At 45.2% G+C, this 19801-nt stretch overlaps 2 protein-coding genes across 3 annotated transcripts in view; both read right to left on the minus strand.

Moving 5' to 3' along the window:
- The window catches only part of cadm3 (cell adhesion molecule 3), a 168923-nt gene extending 166133 nt beyond the window's left edge, over positions 1-2790 (minus strand). Inside the window, exons 1-2 of the mRNA XM_083654039.1 lie at positions 2588-2790; positions 711-900 (exon numbers count right to left, since the gene is read on the minus strand). Coding sequence (XP_083510165.1) covers positions 711-825 — 115 coding nt within the window. The 5' untranslated portion in view covers positions 826-900; positions 2588-2790. The remainder of the gene's footprint in view (positions 1-710; positions 901-2587) is intronic.
- Positions 2791-8438: 5648 nt separating this feature from the next.
- sdhc (succinate dehydrogenase complex, subunit C, integral membrane protein) lies at positions 8439-17267 on the minus strand. Of its 2 annotated transcripts, none has more exons than XM_083653390.1 (6): positions 17247-17267; positions 15158-15217; positions 12265-12366; positions 11559-11620; positions 9135-9298; positions 8439-8691 (listed from the first exon to the last, which is right to left on the minus strand). In XM_083653390.1, exons 1-6 carry the CDS (start codon positions 17261-17263, stop codon positions 8587-8589), a joined length of 510 nt encoding a protein of 169 aa, XP_083509516.1. In that variant the 5' UTR covers positions 17264-17267; the 3' UTR covers positions 8439-8586. The 2 variants fall into 2 exon arrangements, with proteins under 2 accessions (XP_083509516.1, XP_083509517.1); XM_083653391.1 differs by lacking the exon at positions 17247-17267 and adding an exon at positions 17140-17174.
- Between the last annotated feature and the right edge of the window lie 2534 nt (positions 17268-19801).

The raw sequence follows: 19801 nt of genomic DNA on the forward strand, positions 1-19801 counted from the left end.
GTTTGTTTGAGGCCGTTTCTCGCCCGCCGTTCAAACTACTATTTTTGACAAGAAGTTCCCAGACGATTGGCAGGCTGACATCTCCAAAGTGTCTGGAGCCAAGACTACTGTACTGCACTGTATGTCTGTGAGAAAGAGAGAGAGACTACTGCACTGTACTGTATGTCTGTGAGAAAGAGAGAGAGAGAGAGACACTGAGCAGCTGGACGGGAAGACAGCCAGGGTGTCTGTGTGTGTGTGTGTGTGTGTGTGTGTGTGTGTGGCTGTCTTTGTGCATGTACAGTAGCCTATGTGTGTGTATGCAAGATGTGCGATAGCGCTAAAAGCCAAAAGCAAAGAGACGCCAGAGAGGAAGTAAGCTCTGCCAGTAAAGCCTGTAGTCTGCATGCGTGTCCGGAGCCCCATGTCCACGTGCGAGTCACACACATTCCACAAAAACAACAGCAGAAATTCCACTGGGGTCCACAGGGGGGGGGGGGGTGCTGCTGGGTGGGGGGTGTCGTCCCATGTGCTTATTAACGGCTCTGTGAGTCCCTTGTCATAATACGGGAAACAACGAAAAAGACTGAAGTCAACAACAGATAAGGGGCACCGTGAGAGAGAGGGAGGGAGAGGTCAGGGGCCCAGGGGGGAGAGAGATATGAGGAGAGAATAGGAGAGAGAGAGAGAGAGAGAGAGAGAGAGAGAGAGAGAGACAGAGAGATGCTCACCATAGACGATGGTGCTGTGAACCGCTGCTGCGAGTAGAAGCGTCAATAAGCTGATGGTCCATAGAGCGGAGGAGGGGGCTGATGCGGAGGCCATGGTGGGGCGCACGGAGGCCATGTTGGGGCGCACGGATCCGCGTGTGTGGCTGAATCCTGGGGAGGGCCGAGGGGGCTGTGAGGGGGGTCACCTGACCTGCAGGGGAAGCACAGGAGAGATAAAGGAAACCAGCCGGGGACATTGGCCATTAATTGCAGGCTCCGCCATTGGCTGGCTGCTGTGAACGCTTTGGCCCACCCGTTAGTCACGCGTTAGCTCCATGGGTATTCATCGATCTGCTTGTGTCCTGCCATACTGTGTGTGTGTGTGTGTGTGTGTGTGTGTGTGTGTGTGTGTGTGTGTGTGTGTGTGTGTGTGTGTGTGTGTGTGTGTGTGTGTGTGTGTGTGTATGTGTGCCTGTGTGTGTGCGTGTGCCTGTGTGTGTTTGTGACGCAGTGATAGAGCCAAACCAGTGAAAAAACAGAGAGAAAGGGGGAGGCTTTTTACAAGGAAATTATTCATCCATTCTAACAAGCTGTGTGTGTGTGTGTGTGTGTGTGTGTGTGTGTGTGTGTGTGTGTGTGTGTCGTGTGGAATGACGTGTTTTGATCAGCCCATAATAACCCGAGCAACAACTAACTCATTGTAATTAGACATAACGCAGAGGGAAAGGAAAGGAAGAAAAAAAGGGAAAAGGGAAGCGGCCTGGCACCAGGGGAGAGGTGCACATGTCGCCCGCTGAGAATACCTCTACACCGTGCGCAAGACTGGAGACGGCTGGGGACGTGCGCACTTCATCATTATAATACCCGCTCAGCGTCTCTCTCTTTCTCTCCTTCTTTTCCTCTCTCTCTCTCTCTCTCTCTCTTCCTCTCTTTCTCTTTCTCTCTCTTCCTCTCGCACGCTGGCACGCACACTTCTTAAAAATAGCAGTACTGTGCCGAGGCGATGCGAGCCCTAATAGCTGGCTCCTATCTGCGAAACGCTCTCTCATTGTCACCGCTGAGAGGGGGGGAGGGAGAGAGAGAGAGAACCGAGGCTGCCTGCGGGACGGGCAGGGGTGGTGGATAGGGCGGGGATAGAGGGGAGGGGTTTGGGGTGTGTGTGTGTGTGTGTGTGTGTGGGGGGGGGGGGGGGGGGTGTTTATTGTTACTCCATCCAACCCTTCCTTGTTGGGAGTGATGGCGAGAAATGAAAACACAACCTGGAACGAGGCCAGCGGGGCGGGGAGATAAGCCCGGGCAAGTTGGCTGGACACTTCATCATAATAATAATAATAATAATAATAATAATAGCTCAGTAATGCTGGTGGCTACCTGCATCGCTGCGACGGACCGCGGGAGCACTCGACCCGGGCAATGTTGCTCAGAGAGTCGGCTCCTATCTGTGTACACAATCTCTTCTGCACTTGCAGAAAGAAATCTCTGGTGATAGTAGGCACTTCTTTCTAAATGCTTGAAAGAGACAGTTGTTGTAATGTTGTAATGCTTTGGGTTTTAGCAGAGCAATGGAGCCAATATAGAGCGGGAGGAGGATAGGGGAGAGAGGAGGGGAGGGGACGGCAGGCAGCTGCCCGACAACAAAACGCACACTCGGAGTAAATTATAAAACACGTAGGGATTATATCGCTCTTTCCCCCGGACAAGCATAGCGGGATTACACACCCCAGCCAGCACCCTCTCTCTACCCAGCGAAGTGCGCACACCACACGGATACATTCCCAAGCATCGGCAAGTGACAGGTGTCTCCAGCCCGCCCTATCGGCTGCCTGCCCTGCCTCTACCCCCCGGACAACAATAACACACGCTGCGAAGCAATAAGGGATACGGTAATGCACACACACCGTGATATTCCGCCTCCGGAGTCGGGTTTGTCGGCGCTTGGTCTCCAGTAAGCTCCCCAGTAAGGTCCCTGCTTTGATGCGCAGCGGTCCGCTTGTCCGAAGCCTCCTCTCAATCTGCTTTTATCGACTTTTTTAGGCTAGCTCCTTCTTCCTTCTCCTTGTTTTTCTTGCCTTTTCCTCCTCTCTCTCTCTCTCTCTCTCTATCTCGCTCGCGCCACGGCTACCGTTCACTGCAGCAAAAACAGTCTGTCTGAAAGAAGGGAGGGGAGGGGACAAGGGAGGGAGGCATGAGAGGGAGGGAGGGAGGGGGGGGAGGGGAGGGGATTTTAATACGATTTGGCCCGTACCATTGGGATAACAGGGCCAGCCAGAGCAGCAGCCGGGCCTAGCGGCTGCTGAGAGCAGCACGAGGAAGATGGAGCAGATAAAGTGGGATCTAAACATACCGAAAAATCACCATAATGTCCCCATAATACCCCATAGTGACTCTAACTGGTCTTAACTTTATGTTCATTTTTTTTTCTTTTATCTAGCCTGCAGGATTTCTGCCTATAATAGCTATTTTGACCTTATACACATTACATTATATACATTTGGCTGATGTTTGCATAGCCTATATCATAAATATAGTAAAGGATTACTCATATAGGCTACTGTAAGAGGGGACAGCAGAGGTCAGTCGAGGCTTCACACTATGATTGTCACGGTTCTCGATGCTGGTTCTTATCACTGACATTATGGCTATAGGCTACATATATCTTAGCCTCGATAGGCCTGATAACTTGCAATATATGGTAATATAGTAAACTCCCTATAATAGCTATTGCTATGATAGCCTTACCCTACTCCTATAGATTTACAGTGTGTCTGGTAGTACTTTATAGTGAGTTTATTGAGACTTTTATATTCTATACAATTCCTATAATATATAGGCTACTTTTATCGGGATAGTGTCCTTCTAAAATGTATTATAGGATTACTAGGGCCTATGCTATGGCTCTGAAGGCGTGGCCTGTCTCCATGCATCATAGGCCCGTTAGACTTCACTAGTGGCTGTTTGGGAATCAGGGAAGGAGGGGAGGCTGGTGTTCAACTTGCCAGAGGATTAAGGATTAGTTTGACTGGCGGATTAGGTCTGTGTGCGGGGAGGCATGGGGTTAAACATGGATGGCGCGGCACCGGCACGAAAGCCCAATCAGTGATGGCGACAAACTGAAACCAGGGAGGGAGGCGGGTTTGAGAAAATGAAATAATAAGAAAAAAAATCAATGTGGAGGCGCGAGGGTTTGTGGGATCTTCAAGCAAGCAGCTGCTCTCCACACAGGAACACGAGGGCTCTTCAGGGACGTCTTTGGCTGGGGGTAGCCTAATATGGGTAATCACTAAGGGTTCCCAAACTGGTCTCCAGGGACCTTCGGGGGTCCTTGAAAGGACTCCCGGAAGGTCAGCGACAAAATTAGTTTATCTGCTATAATTTTATTTACTGGAGATTACCCCATTAAAAAGCCGAGGATATACAGTCCGAGGTTTTAGTCACTCATTCACCACGAGTATCCCCCCACGTAGTAATTCAATAGCCTACAGGAATCTACAACAATAAAAATCTCAAGACAAGGCTATATCTGGTAACTGGTTCTAGGCAAAATACTCCCTTTTGTTATAAGAGTAGCCTAATAGCGTTCTGGAGTCTCTCTCTGAACAAAGCGAGAGATTAGAAATGCAGCATCTGGCATCATTAAACACTTGTTATGAGGATAGGCTTTAATTGTTGTTTGTTGTTGTTTGATGAGTACGTGCGTCAGAAGCAGCCTCTCTGGCGGTGGTGAAATGAATGGACAGTTCCAGGTGCTGAAACGTGCCTGGGTGCAGGTGGGGCGGGCTGCGCGCAGGGTTAATGGCCCTGGTGTCCGCTGGCTGTCTTTCACACACCACAGAGCTGCTGTGGTGTCGTGATGTTGACCAACAGGCAGCGGAGAACAGGCTGGCACTGTCGCAGCACACGCCCAGAGGTTCTGCTCTCAAGCTGCATGCCCATTTCAAATCTGCATATTAACGCGGTGACCTTTGCACGCTGAAAAGGCGCGTCCACGTGAAGTTCCAGGAATAACAGATCGGTCCTGATGCACTGTGCATCATTTAAGCAATGGAATCGCCTATATAACAGGTGGTTAAATAATCTATCTATCCATCCATCCATCCATCTATCTCGTGTAGCCTATCTCGTCTGTCTATCTATCTATGCTATCTATACAGTAGGCTATGTATCTATCTAGGGTTATAGGCTATCTGATGAAAATGTGTCTGGCGTATAGGTGGTGAGGCAGCAGCACACTGCACAAATGCTAATTTAGCAGCCTGAACAGCTACAAGAGTTGGAAGCCAGAAACGGCATGATGGCATTTCTAGCCAGTTTGGATGTTTTGTGTGTGCACAAATATAAAACGGATAAAAATGCGAAAAGAAAGTAAAGTGGAGGTATAGAGACGAGAAAACCTGAAAAGGCTTATTAAGCCCTTTTTATTAAGCCCTTTCAGGGTTTCTCGTTCCTATAGGCTACCTATGATAGGTCTATAGCCTACCCCAGAAATAATAACAATAATCCGTAGCCTACATAATACTACAACAGAAGGAAACATGAAAACAAATAGACAAAGTTATATAGCCTATAGGTGTAACCGATCAGATGGTATAGAATTCAAATAGCATCAGCATATTTTTGATTAGCCCTTTGTTATCTATCTAGGCTATCTATCTATCTATCTATCTATCTATCTATCTATCTATCTATCTATCTATCTATCTATCTATCTATCTATCTATCTATCTCTATCAGCTCACAGAAGTGCAAGACCTATCCTATTCTATTCACAAAAGCCATAAATCCCTGCTACAGACACTCTCTATCATGCGTTTCACATTAACGGAGCCCATCTAAAAAGCCGCATCCCCGCGACTCTCATCTCTGCCGGGACTCGAACCCGGAGCCTCTGGATTAGAAGTCCAGCGCGCTATTCCATTGCGCCACAGAGACTGAGGCACCATTTTTTCCGATGAAAAGCAGGTTTATATCTCGCCTCCCGCCCCGCCCTACACAGCGCATGCAGCCTCCTCAGCATCTCTCACGCAGCATCAGCACCATACGCGGCTCTGTGGACGGTAATCGGCCGCCCGGTAGGGGGTGCTGCAGCCGCATCATCATTAGTCTCTGCTCTCTGCTTGATAAAGATGACGAGAGCCTCTTCTCCATCCCCCATTTACTTTCACTTATCTCATCACAACCATAATAATGAAAATAATGATGACATCGGAGCAAAATTGAAAACTGAAATGCATCAATAAGAGTGCCGTTTCTCACTGTGAATCATTCCAGCAAACAACCCACATTTTGATTACCTTAGAGAGAGACTATTTCTCCTAGGGTTCAATTTGAACAGACTAGATGCAAATCCACTCTGCAAACCTGCTGATTCTGACCAATTTTCCTGTCAACGACAACAGAAAATGAGGCCAATGGACCTCCAGTCCAGGTGGAAATTAGCCTGGAGTGTAGCTTCGCTCCCATCTTGGGAAAACAGTCATGATGCCAAATAACTGCTGTAATCATGGCAGTGGGTGGGATGTTCAAATCCAGCCTATCAAGTGTTAAATTAACTGTGATGGGGGAATGAATGAAAGCTTTATTGCTCCTTGGGGAATTTGCACAAAGAGCATCAAAGAATATAAAAACATTGACAACCATACATGACAGCACATAACCATAACAAATATAACACAAGACATACACACTGCAGTGTCTGGTGACTTGTCTTGGCGTGAAACATCACATGCACATTTCTCAACACACTAGTCGTATTGGGTGTGGACTTATATAAACATTGGATTTATTTATTTTTTACAACTGACAATTTTCTGTGTCCTACTTTAGAAGCAACAGTCTTCATCATAGCCTGTGTGTGTGGCTCAGGGAGAAAATGTTCCGAACAGCATATCTGAAATTCAGACAAGCATTTTCACAGCGAGCCGCCAGTTGTGAGCAACAAATTGTTGGAACAGGCCAATTTAAGCACATTTTCTTTCACCCAACTATATACGGTCCACTGGCTTCTCTCAGTGCAAGTCACGTTGTTGATGCAAACAGACACATTTTAAACCGTCGCGCGTGCTACACAGCACGTGTGCAGTATAGCCTCCTCCCTGGAACGTTTACTGTTGTTTTTCCCAGTGTGCGCTTGTTACCTTACATAAATAGAGTTGGATCTGCCATGATAGCATGGCCTGCTTTTATTCAAAATACAGTAGAAAAGCTGTTGAGTTTGCGGCGTGGAGCTCCTGTGTGGCTCAGTGGGAGGTACGGCCTGAGGCACAGCTTCCACCACTGGGCTGCCTCTCCACGTTTTAGCCCCACTTTCCAACGCTGTGTCTCACAAAAAAGAGACATCTGAAAGGGGGGTCATAGCAATGTGTACTGTACAATAACCAAGAGTGGACATGTGAGAGTTTTCAGGATTTGAGAGAGATATGGATTGGAAAATGAAGACTTCTTTAATTATTTACAATTGAGGGGATTATTTTACAAAGGAAATAACCTCAAATGGAGTGCTTGGTGTAATGATGGAGACACAGTGGGACAAGATTCAAGGTCATCTTGGTGCTATACCAAAATCTAAGATACTATGTACATTTAGAACTTACTAAAAAGGAGTTGGAGAGGGAACTGAACATTGACATTACAATGGAGGGAATGGCTCAGTTTGTGCGAAACACAACACACGAGGCCTACTACAAATTCAACATGGGAGTTTGGATGGAAAAACCTAAAACGCTACTTCATTATAATTCTAAATGAAAAAGTAAACAAACCGGTTCACAACAATCATGTTGGAGGATATGTGGGAATAGAGGCAAACCATAATGTCATAAATCAATTACTCATTTTGGGGAAAATGTGCCTGTTACAATTAAAGACATTCTGGGATATGCAATAGGTAAGGAATGCAAAGTTATGTACTTTGGGAAGATAAATGATTGTGTCATAGACAATGACAGATATTTAACCAAGATATTATTGATCGCAAGCAAGAAGGCAATAACAAGAAATTGGCATAAGACTGAACCCCCTACTATAGAACAATGGTTAGAAATTGTAAGATTTATACTAAGGGGGAAAAATGTCCTATGGGCTTTGAGTGAGAGTGAGAGTGAGAAAATGAGTTAGTAAATGGCAGAAATGGATGATTTATGACAGTGGAAAATGTTTACGGGCTAACTGATATACATTTTGAACACCCTTTGATAATGGACACTTGTAACTATGGCGGTTTTGTTTTTGTTTTATTTTGTTTGCTTCGATTTGCTTTTTCTCTCCTTCTAGCTATAAAAAAAAGGCCATAGGTCAACATACACAATACTTTTACACAAACAAAAACACAATAAAATTGGGGGGGGGGGGGGGGGGGGGGTCCTGGAGGCCTGGAGAAGGTGAAATAGGAATGGCGGCGTACACAGTGAACAGACACTCCTCCACACAGAAACAACAGGCCACACTGGTTGGGGCCCGGCTGACTCCGACTAGGCGCTGAGGGCAAACAGGAGTGATTAATGAATGTGACGTCACTGTGCCATTAGACAAATGACATATGGAAATACATGTAGGACACGTCTAATTTGGGCCGGCGGTTGTTGTTCACACCAAGAACAAGTGTGAGGAAGAAAACTAGGTCACATTTGCATGCTGCACTTTGAACCACTCCGCTGCAGTCAATGACCCCTATAGGCTTTCCGGAGTATATTTAACTCCAAGGGATAACACTATTTCCCACCTGTGACAAACCACTACAACACTGTGTCTGTGTACAACATAATATAATCCTTTATTTATTTATTACTTTATTGAGTTGGGGCCGACAACATATAAACAAAACTCCCACACTCCCTCCAGTCCACATTCCCTACACACACACACACATCCCCTGTCCTCCTCTTGTCCTCTCCTCCTGTGCTCAGAGGAGGGCCACGGCGATGGCAGTGATGATGGACAGGACGATCACTGTGTAGCCGGTGCGGTACACATCTGGGATTCTGAAGCCCTTGCCCATGTCCCACCACTGGTTTAGAAGAAGAAGAAGAGAGAAGAAGAGAAAAGTAAGCATGTCGACTGCTCCTACACACAAAGTCACTTATAGAAGCGGTTGCACCGCTTAAAAACAGATCCTGGTAGATGTGACGTGGTGGCGTCTTTGTACCATACCAGCCACTTTGCCAGACAACTGGTGTTGAAACAATCTGTTGATTAATCGGTTACTCGATCATCAGAAAATTAATCGGTTAGATTTTTTCCCCCATAAATTTTCTTCAGATTTCTGTCCCTAATTGTACCCAAGGCCTGATCACTGAAGCTCTTCAACCTACACCAGGAGCCAGAAGCTTCCAGGGTCTCAGATAAAGAGAGAGAGAGGGAGAGGGAGAGAGACAGAGAAAAAATGGCTCCTGGATCGACACGTGGCTCTACAATTCCACCTCCAGGTCTTGTGAAAGTGAGCAGTCTTACCAGATGGCGGATGCCGTTGTAGGTGTGGTACGATACGGGGAAGGCGATGCCGAACTTGGCCAGCCCGATGAGATACGGGCCGACGGACAGCGAGTGGATCAAGTCCAGGTAGTGTGGGTAACTCCCCGGTAGTACCAGCGCTGCCAAGGCAAAGGCCGAGATAGCTAGAGACAGAGAGGAGCAGTGAGAGCAGGTGATGGATAACGGTGTGTATGTGTGTCGAGATGAAACGGTATGAGCATTTTATATCACGATTATAGTGAACAAAATGATCACGGTGATCAGTATTATGACGGTATTGTTCAAATGTGCTGAAAACGTGCAAAAAGTACTGAGACACTCACTGAAATCATTTCAGTTTTATAATGAAAAAAACAAAAACAAATGATGTGCACATCCAGGAGAAAAACGTGGACAAAAGGGTATAGATCAAACAGAGGGAAGTCTGCACACTGGAAGATCCAATCGGTGTTTTTTGTTTTGCATTTTGGTTTGAAATCATTTCACCAAGACTGCGTCTGGGAGACAGTTGCTAACTTTGGTTGATGATGTTTTTCTAAGCGCTGTAATCATGGTAACAAGGTCATCACGGTAACACCGTTTTAATGATAATTAACATTTGAAAGGGTAATACTACGAAACGTCACGACTTATCATTGTTTCATCCCTATATGTGTGAGTGAATGTGTGAGAGAAAGATAACAGCGTGTGGTTGGTGTGTGTGCGCGCATATGTGTGTGCGTGTGTGTGTGTGTGTACGAGTCAGAAAGAGATGAGTGCGCCAGGCACAAAATTAGCCCCTGTCAAGCTCCAAAATGTACGCTGGTAAAAATGTGTCTTTGGTGGGAAAATCAAGTGTTCAGTTAAATACAGTGAACAGCCTGTTCTCAAACTTAGTCCCTGCTGTCCACCGTACACTGTCTCTGACCGCAAGCCAATAAAATCAAAGGAAAACCATGGCGCTGTATCAAACGGGGCTGTTGATTGGCTGGCTATTATGCTGTTCCACACAAAGCGGCAACATCTTAACATCTGTTTCTCCACTGACTGGATGGTTAAGTAGCCCAACGTTGGTAGAAACGCCACGTTAGACACATACTGTAGATTCAACAGTGTAGAGAAGGTCTGAAGCCACCAAAAAGGACACATTTGTAAGACAAAAACATCCATTGTGTGAGTGGGCAAGTTTTTAAATCAAACCTCTGAATCTATGCACATAGCACTTGATTGTGTATACACAATGACACTGAAAACAGGTAGGGTGAATTATTTCTGTGGAAAATATATATTAATCAATTTGGCAGGTGATTTGTCTTAGTTTACCAGCCTGGGCAGGTGAAGCAAAAAGTTAATTTCAGACACTGAGTGTATGTGAATGTGTGACAGAAAGAGATGAGACGCGGTGAGTGACTGTGTCTTTTTTTAATCAAGTTTTTTTTTCCCCCTGAGTTTTTCCCCCACGTTTTCTCCCCAATTGTATGGCCAATTCCCCCTGCTGCCCCGGTCGTTGCTCCACCCCTCTGCTGATCGGGGGAGCGCTAGACTAGCACATGCTTCCTCCGATACATGTGCAGTCGCCAGCTGCTACTTTTCACCTGAGAACGAGGAGTTTCACCGGCAGGACGTAGCGCGTGGGAGGATCACACTATTCCCCCCATTCCCCAGTTCCACTCCCCCCGGAACAGGCGCCCCGACCGACCACAGGAGGCGCTAGTGCAGCGACCAGGACACATACCCCTAATCCGGCTTCCCACTCGCAGACACGGCCAAATTGTGCCTGTATGGACGTCCGACTAAGCCGGAGGCAACGCGGGGGGGGCTCGAACCTGCGACCGTCCTGTTTGGTATGCAGGGAATCTAGAGCTGCCGCTGCGCTACCCGGACGGCCGTGAGCGCGTGTCTTAGCGTGCGAGGTAGACCGACCTGTATTGAACCCACAAACCGGGTAAACAGAGTCGACATGAGCTTTTTTTAAGCATGCGCTGTCAAGGTCAACAGTGAGGACTTAAAGTGCCACGGGCTATCGCTTTACCACAGACCAACGACTAAGAGCTATTAGCCAGCCAGCATTAGACTTGATCCTTCACATGCAAAGTGGTGCGATCTATTGAACAACTTCTGTTTTGTCATTCCAGTGAGCGCTTTTAGCACGAATCGATGGTGATGGGCTAAAATGCCCTGAGGGGGTTGTCAATCAAACACGGAACGGTACAGTAGAGTTTCAACTATTCTAGGCTGTCAGACGAAGAAGAAGAACAGAAAAGGAGCACACAAGCGCTATCAAGGGCATCTTCACGGGGGATCATCTGGGTAATTTGATAGATGTGCTATGTTGATGAAGGAAATATACTGTAAGGATATTCACTGCAATATCGACAACTATGGATTGTTATGGGAGAAGACGACAAAAGAACAATGCGTTACCTCCGCTGAGCCCCACCCCAGTTCCTCTGTGTGTGATGGACATCACCATGGGGACGGACCAGCTGAAACACAAAGACCGTGCAACTCATTTAGGCATGTGTGGCCGATGCTCTTATACAGTCATTTCAAACAGCTGCAGCGGTAGAATAAGCTACAATGATTTGATCGCATACAGTACAATAGCAGAACCAATAACCGATATCAACATTGCCGTTATGGCCGATAACCGATATTTGACGATATGAGCTGTATAAAAACAAGTTTCTATGATCATCAAATTTTTACATAGTGAAAAAAAAACATATAAACACAGTGAATTTGAAAAAGTTATGTCTTTCTTTATGCCCAAAACATTTGCAAAAGCCCATAAATCATAGATATTAACACGGTTAGTTATTTTGCTGATCGGACCGATACCATTATGAAGAAATTACTAACATTGGCCGATATACAGATATGATTGCCAAATGCCGATATATCGTGCATGCCTAGGACATGGCAAAACATTGGCTTCATTAGGGTATTTGGATTTTAATGAGTGTTTGATATGACTTCATAGTGCTTATCACTCAATATGTCTCATTAAACATTCAAATGACGAAAAGACTGCATGTCTGAAATGGTGATTTCCTTTATCATGTCTTTTGGATTGCTTTATGAACAAGACAGGCTACAAACGGTATTGTCCGCAGGGTAAAGAACATACTTGTAGATGGTGATGTGTGGAGACATAGGTCGGTTTAGTCTGTTGTTTTTGGCCCAAAACTTGTTCATCTCCTCCTTAGCTGTGGTTCCCATTGGAGCAGCACTGTGGTCCAGAGAGGAAAGGCTTTAGATTAGTCATATAGGTCAGGTCTGTTGTGGTCATGTCTTATAACTTCATATACAAAGTTGCCACTCTTTTGTAATGATAGATTTCAACACTTTTCAAGGACAAATTATGTATTTCAAAATTCCGGCCAATAATTCACAGAGATGTTCACATATACAACTACAAGTCTCATATAAGTCCTCTAATGCAAATTTGTTTCCAGTCATGGTTACATATATTGACTACGTTTACATGCACACAATATTAAACTATTATTCGGAAAATGACAATATTCTGAATTTGATAAGGGTCATGTAAACAGCATATTCCAGTTGCATTTTCCGAATGTAACCTTTTTCTGAATTTAGCATTTTCCAATTAACTCATTGAATGCCATGGACGTCCTTCGACGTCCAATTAAATAGTGACGTAGAATGCCACGGACGTCCTTCGACGTCCAATGCGTTTTTTGACGGTGGGACGTCGATCAAAGCCTTCGGCAGCTCCTGTACAACTATAGTAGCTATTGGAGGTGTATAACCTATTTTACGGACTCATTAGGTGGCGACAGTGCTTGCTCGGTGCAGTCCAGATTAGAGACAGGTCCGAGAAACAGCCTAAAAGCCGTGGATCAAAGACAACCCGATGCATGCTCCCAGAGCCATTTGCTCTGTCGCGGGAGCTGACATTGGCTCCGAACAGGAGTCAATCCGCGCTCACAACTGAGCCCCTCTGTCCCTGTCTGTCTGTCTGTCTGTCTGTATAGTTTCTCCAACCGATTAGCAGCCAGGAAAGCAGCCCCTGACGCCAAACCATTCAGCAATCCGGGTTGGCTCTTCCCTGCTGTGGCGCTGAGAGCCGACAGCAGCACACAAACGCAGGACTCCGAAAATATAATGGTTGCGTGAGGCTGTGTGCAGTGTGGGGAGGAGTTTACGGGGGGAGGGGGGGAGGGGGGTGGTGCACGCAGGGCATCACACAACAACTACGTCACTACATCAGAAAATATTATCTTCAGACTCAGTGAATGTGCTTGAAATGCTGCATTTCACAAAAGGCGGATTATCTCAGCTAATAATTTGAAAAGCCTGAAAACGCTGAAAACAACCTATCTTCTCTGGCTCATAACTAAAGAACGGAAAATGGTATCAATAAACTTTTTTTTGCTGATGATACAATAGAGCCAGCTCGTTCTTGTGCGTGTTCGGTGTTTACATAGTAATATCACACAATATTCTGTGGGCCTCGAGAAATCACTGAAAACGCTCTGAAAACTCTGGCACTGGGAGCATCCGTTCTCCAAAAGTGGCTGGCACTGAATGAGTTAAGACGTGGGTTATTCCAGTATTATTCGGGTTTTAGGAGGATTCTTTGATCATGTATACAGCGCATTCGGAATATACGTCTCAATCAGGGCTTTTACTGCAGTTTGCGACGCATGTTGCCTGTTTGTGGTCAACTGATGAGTGCTAGAAAGCGCTAGAAGAGGCGATCTAATCATATAATCCATCATCTCTGACATGCGAAAAGAAAAGCCAACATTTCTGATCAGGAGGAGATGAGAAACATCGATTTAAAGAGAGAGAGATTTAAAGAGAGAGTGGTGCCCACAGAAGTCCAAAATGCTTGCGAGCCTGCGAGGTAATGTAGGCTACTAGCCTACTTTTTATGAAAGACTTGGATGTGCAAATATCGCAACGCCAAACTTTCCAGCAGCAAGCTCCTGAAATGGACCAAGTGATGCTGGTAAGAATACCTCAGCTGATTCTACCTGCATCTCTCTCTCTCCCCCCCTCCCTCACGTGTCGGGGAGGGCGAGCTACGCTGCATGTAAACGGGAATATTAATGGATTATTCATTTAGTCGGAATATTGTCATTTTCTGAATATGGGCAAAAACCGGGAATATTGTGTGCATGTAAACGTAGTCAGTGTAATGAATCATTTTTTCACTCAATATTTTATTTTCTTTCTTTTTTTGAACAATACACAAACAGGACAGGCGAACAGGCTCAGACACAGGAAAAGAAAAGAAAAGAAGAAAAATAGAAAATAAATATTCGACATTCAATATTACAACGTGGTGCTACTAGCCACATAAGGTGTTTATGTGCTTGAGATATTATGCATGGGATCCCAATGCAAGGGGTCCATGAGAAACCAGCCAGGAGAGTCACCTGTCACCCCTAACCTCATCGAGGTAGGCTAGAAACGGATCCCAGACACCCGAAAACCTCTTGAGTGAGTTGGTCCTCAGGAACCTAAGTCTCTCCATCGGTATAACAGAAGTCATGTCCATCAACCACAATTGAAAAGAAGGTGGAGAGGAGGACTTCCATTCCTTCAGAATGAGTTTTTTGGCAACAGTTGTCCCCTGTGTTAGAGACTGTTGCACGGCTGAAGGGAAGTTCAGAGAGTATTACCAAACTAAACCTGTATAGCTAAGATGCTCTGAAGAACTTCTTCAGAAGAAGGCTCTGTGCCCAAACGCATAAGCTTTTTTCTATTGTGATGTGAGCAAAATAAATAAGTGAAACGTGACTATTTAATCTCCGCTTACATTCGCAGCACACACACACACACACACACGCACACAACCTGCACCGCTGCCCGTCCTCTCACTAGAATGAACACAAAGAAAGAATGTGAACAGAGTGCCCCCCCCCACCCACACACACACACACACACACACACACACACACACACACACACACACACAACTCACTGTCTGTAGAGGACACTGTGTACACACACACACACACACACACACACAAATACACACTACTCACTGTCTGTAGAGGACACTGTACTGGGGCCTGGAGAGACAGACACCCTGCCGGGCAAACGTCCTAGTGAATAAGACAAGGATGTGTTAGAATTAAGGCCTGACTAGTGACATGATTGTGGGGGTGCGCTGCCAATAACTGGAAAATCAACTGAATCATATTGGATGGATTTCAAGTTAATTTAAAGAGCACTTTGTCACACAGCGCTTTACAAGAAACAAGTGACAGAAAACAGATCAAAACAAATTGGTTAGATGATAGATCTGTTTGTTCCTCTGAAACGGGCACTGTGTTTAGTGATGTGAATTGTGATGTGATTTCAAAACAAATGGGCCAAGATCTTACATTTTAGCACCTGTGCCTCAGCAATAGCACACATGCCATTATTATATGGGAAAGGGAAAGACATCCTTCTATGTCAATGCACCAATGTCAGCCAGGCCCTTCATTAGAGAACCATAGACCAGGGGTTCTCAAAGTCTGAGACTGTGGGCCTCCCCTCAGACAAAGCTGAGTTTTGCTAAATTCTTAGATGCCTATATTGTTAATTGATCCCATAGACACTCAACAATTGAGCCAAGATAGCCTGATATTGCTGTTTTGACATACTTCAGTTTTCAGACTACACCAAATACATAGAAAAAGGTCTGTCTGAAGGCATTTGTTTGTTTCTGACTCTGGGAAAGTGGGGGAAACTGTCAAATTCCCCAAAACTTCTGAATCTCTGAATTATCTCTTTAACCATTCAATGTCATCTCCTCTTGATAACTAATATAATAACTAATGTGATCTGTTTTCCACTTCCATTCACTGAACCTCCCCTGAAACTGTTTGAAGCCCCCCTGGGGAGGCACGCCTCCCACTTTGAAAACCTCTGCCTAGACCAGGGGTGCCCACACTTTTTCAGCTTGGGAGCTACTTTTAAAATGACCAAGTCAAAGTGATCTACCAAACATATTTATTTATATATATATACACTGAGTATACAGTGGAAAACAGTGGAACAGTGGAAAAACAGTGGAAAAACAGTGGAAACAGTGGAAAAACAGTGGAAACAGTGGAAAAACAGTAAAAAAAAAAAAAAAAAAAAATCCCCCAATGCCACGCGATCGACCACACCGGACGTATTGGGCACCCCTGGCCTAGACTATCCTTCATTAGGGAACCATAGATTATAGATGGTTTTCACGGAATTGTGTTGCTATGGGAACAGTTTGAACCCTAGCTTATTTCCTGTCAGCTATTGTATTAGCAAACATTGCAACAAAGCTAGGGGCAATTTTGAATGTTTACTGTATGTTGTCAAATTAAAAGCGTCTATAGACTAGAACAGAGCTAACACTCTGAGCAATATACAGCCAGAATCAAGCCAATCTGGTCCAATTAAGTCAAAGAGGAATTATGTGCAGCCACAAGTAGCAGCTTGCTTCTCTTTATCATGGGCAAGGGGGAATAATTAACTTCTATGAACAGTGATAAGCACTGGCTTCATTAGCCTCATTAGCCTAGTAGCTAAGAGCCAACTAAGGTCACTGAACTGGGGAGGCAAAGTTCAACATCTATTGACTTTCTCCTTAGTTAGAACCTAGAAGACAAACGCATAACAGTATGTGCCAAGGCGTCTTCTCACATTAAACTATCGGGGTAAAGGAAGCCTGGGTAACAGATATAAACAGATAGCGTTAACACCGATGCATGCTATGTCCGACCGTGTCAAACAATGCCATTAGAGCTCCTCCTGTCCTGTCCGTCATGTCAGGAGGATACGCCATGACGTTTTATTTTGGTCACAGTTACAGTCAAAGTTCATTAACCTATCTTTTCGACACTGCCTGTCTACTCTCTCCCAGCTTGCAGTTCCACACACGAATGGCTAAAGTTAGCCCACTAGCTAACGTCAGCTAGCATCATTTCGCAACGGATTTACGGCGACTGGGGAGATATACAGCTACATACAAAGTTATAACCACGTTTGTGTAATCTACCTTCATGTACTTCTGCGATACATGCCTGCACCTGACATGGTAACCGCGACAAACGAGAGACAAGCCCTTAATCGAGCCGAGAAGAGATGTAGCACAAATGTACTGACCTTAGGAGCAACGCCATGTTTGACAACTGAAAGGAAGTGACGTCAGATGTTGTTATTCTGCCTGGTTATCTCATTTTGAGAAGGTCAAAGTGAGGTGATGGCAAGGACGTTCGAAATCTGTCATGCTTTGTTGTTTCTTTCCCATTAACATTTCTGTCAGACTATACATTTAATTGTCATAATACTCTCACTCATTGGAAGTGAGACTCACTCAAATTACCTCTCACTCCGCTCCACACCTCCTATTTCTCACTCCAAATGTCTCTTTTGGGTTACAAGATGAAAAAGGGCAATGGGACCCTATGGGGCCATGAGTTTGAGTGTCTGACTCTAGCGGGCTGACCCTGTTTACATTAAAAAAAAACTGCAACAGTTCACACAACATGCATTATACATCAAACTCTTGAGCTAATTCTGCAGTGCTCTCCCTCAGAATGTCAATAAGCGATGTCACATGTGATGTATAGTTTTTGAGATATTAACGTTTGTTTGGCACAACTCAGTTAACTTAACAGTTAACTGCCGCGGCGTTCCGCATTTCTGGGTGGTTGTGACGTCACGCTGATTCGTCTTGTTTATGTATTTATTTTTATTTTACCTTTATTTAACCAGGTAGGTCAACTGAGAACCAGTTCTCATTTACAATGACGACCTGGCCAAGAGGCAGCATAAAAGGCAAATAGAAAACAAATGGACATAAAGAAAAACATAGAAACAAAGAATACAATTATACATGTCATACCAATCCTAAAAGAGTAATATTTACAATAATGACGGTGACATATTAAAAAGTAAATGGCTAAAAACAATAAGGTCCTAAGGACATATATGAAGAAGCTGATGGCTAAAAGCAAGTGCAATGATCTTGTACTATTGATTGTAGTGAGTTTTTGAAAGAGGAGAGCGGACCATTGCCAATGCAACGACAGAACATACGCAGAACTTCTCAACATAATCCATTTCAGAAAAAAACACGACATTCTTAATGAAGACTTGGCAGAAATTCAGGAATTTTGCTAGAAAGTTGCTTTTTTCTTTCTTTCTTTTTTAGGACCCCCAGACCCCCCACCAATCTCATGTATCGTCCCAAGCGTGTTCCCTCATTTTAAAACAGACATTATATTCTATATTGTATTCATTGTCTATCATTATTTGTTTAAACTTTATTTGTTTAAACACTGATGTCACAGATTGTCATCAGTGATGTCACTCGAGCATAGTGATGTCATGAATGAGTGATGTCAACAGTGAGTGATTCATCAGTGATGTCACTTGAGCAATTGTGATGTCATCAGTGAGTGATGTCTTCAGTGATGTCACTTGAGCAATTGTGATGTCATCAGTGAGTGATGTCTTCAGTGATGTCACTCGAGCAATTGTGATGTCATCAGTGAGTGATGTCATCAGTAATATTTACTACAATGTCATGATGTAATAATGTTATGATGTCATAATGTCCAACCCACATTCAGTCCCTTCATAATAACTTGAGACAGTCGGTGTGGTACAGTGACAGATCTGAAGGAATGGCTGCTCGAGCAGGACATGGCGACAGGCGGCTCCATGATGCCGCCAAGGCAGGAGACCTGGACAAACTGAGGAGCCTGCTGCTGGAAAACTGCTTCAGAAGACGGATCAATAAGCGGGTCTTCGTGTTTGTGGGTGGTGGATCACCCCTCTGGGAGACACAGCCCGGCAGGGTCATGCTGCCTGTGTGGACTACCTGATCACACAGGGAGCAAAGGTAGACCTAGCTGATAAGGAAGTCTTGACGCCTGTCTACTTTGGCCATGTACTACCGTCACCTGGACTGTGTCCGGATCCTCCTGGAAGCTGGGGCCGACCCCAACAGAAACGCACGTAACTCATACACCCTGGTCTGGCAGGCTGCCAGGGATGGAATGCTGGAGATACTGCACAAACTCATCATGTACGGTGCTGCTGTTCCTGTTGACATAGACCAAATACACACCATCGAGAGCTTTCCTCTCTTCATCCATGCTGACCACCTGGACTGCTTCCGCCTGCTGCTCCAGGCTTGAATTCTGCCCCGTGACGTGGCTTCTTTCCTGCTGCCGGTGTTGCTGGGTGACGGGTGCAACATGGCCTTCATCCAGCTGCTGCTGGACCACGTCGCTGACCTGGCCCTTGTGCCCACAGGCCAGACACAGCTGGAGGGGTGGGCGGATCCCAACGCTCTCAGGGTCTTTCTGGAGGCCAAGAGATGTCCTTGCAGTCTGGCCCACGTGTGTCGGATCCAGATCCGCCAAGCGCTGGGCACACATCGCCTGAACCAAGTCCACTCCCTACCACTAACACAAGTGATGAAGGACTTCGTGTTCCACCAAAACTGACTTGAAGGACTGTCAGTTTATTTATTTTCATTTCCTAGATTTAGTTCAGTGACTGTGTTTCAAACAAATCCAGATTTTAATCTCTGGTCCTCGATTTTTTTTTTTTTTTTGGGATTACCATCAGTTTACACCACCTGTAGCAAATCCTATACTACTATAATTGGAGAGCGATAATTGTCTGTTACACAGGTTCCATGCCAA

This window comes from Poromitra crassiceps (assembly GCF_964638095.1).
Source record: "Poromitra crassiceps genome assembly, chromosome: 17".
NCBI classification, from domain to species: domain Eukaryota; kingdom Metazoa; phylum Chordata; class Actinopteri; order Beryciformes; family Melamphaidae; genus Poromitra; species Poromitra crassiceps.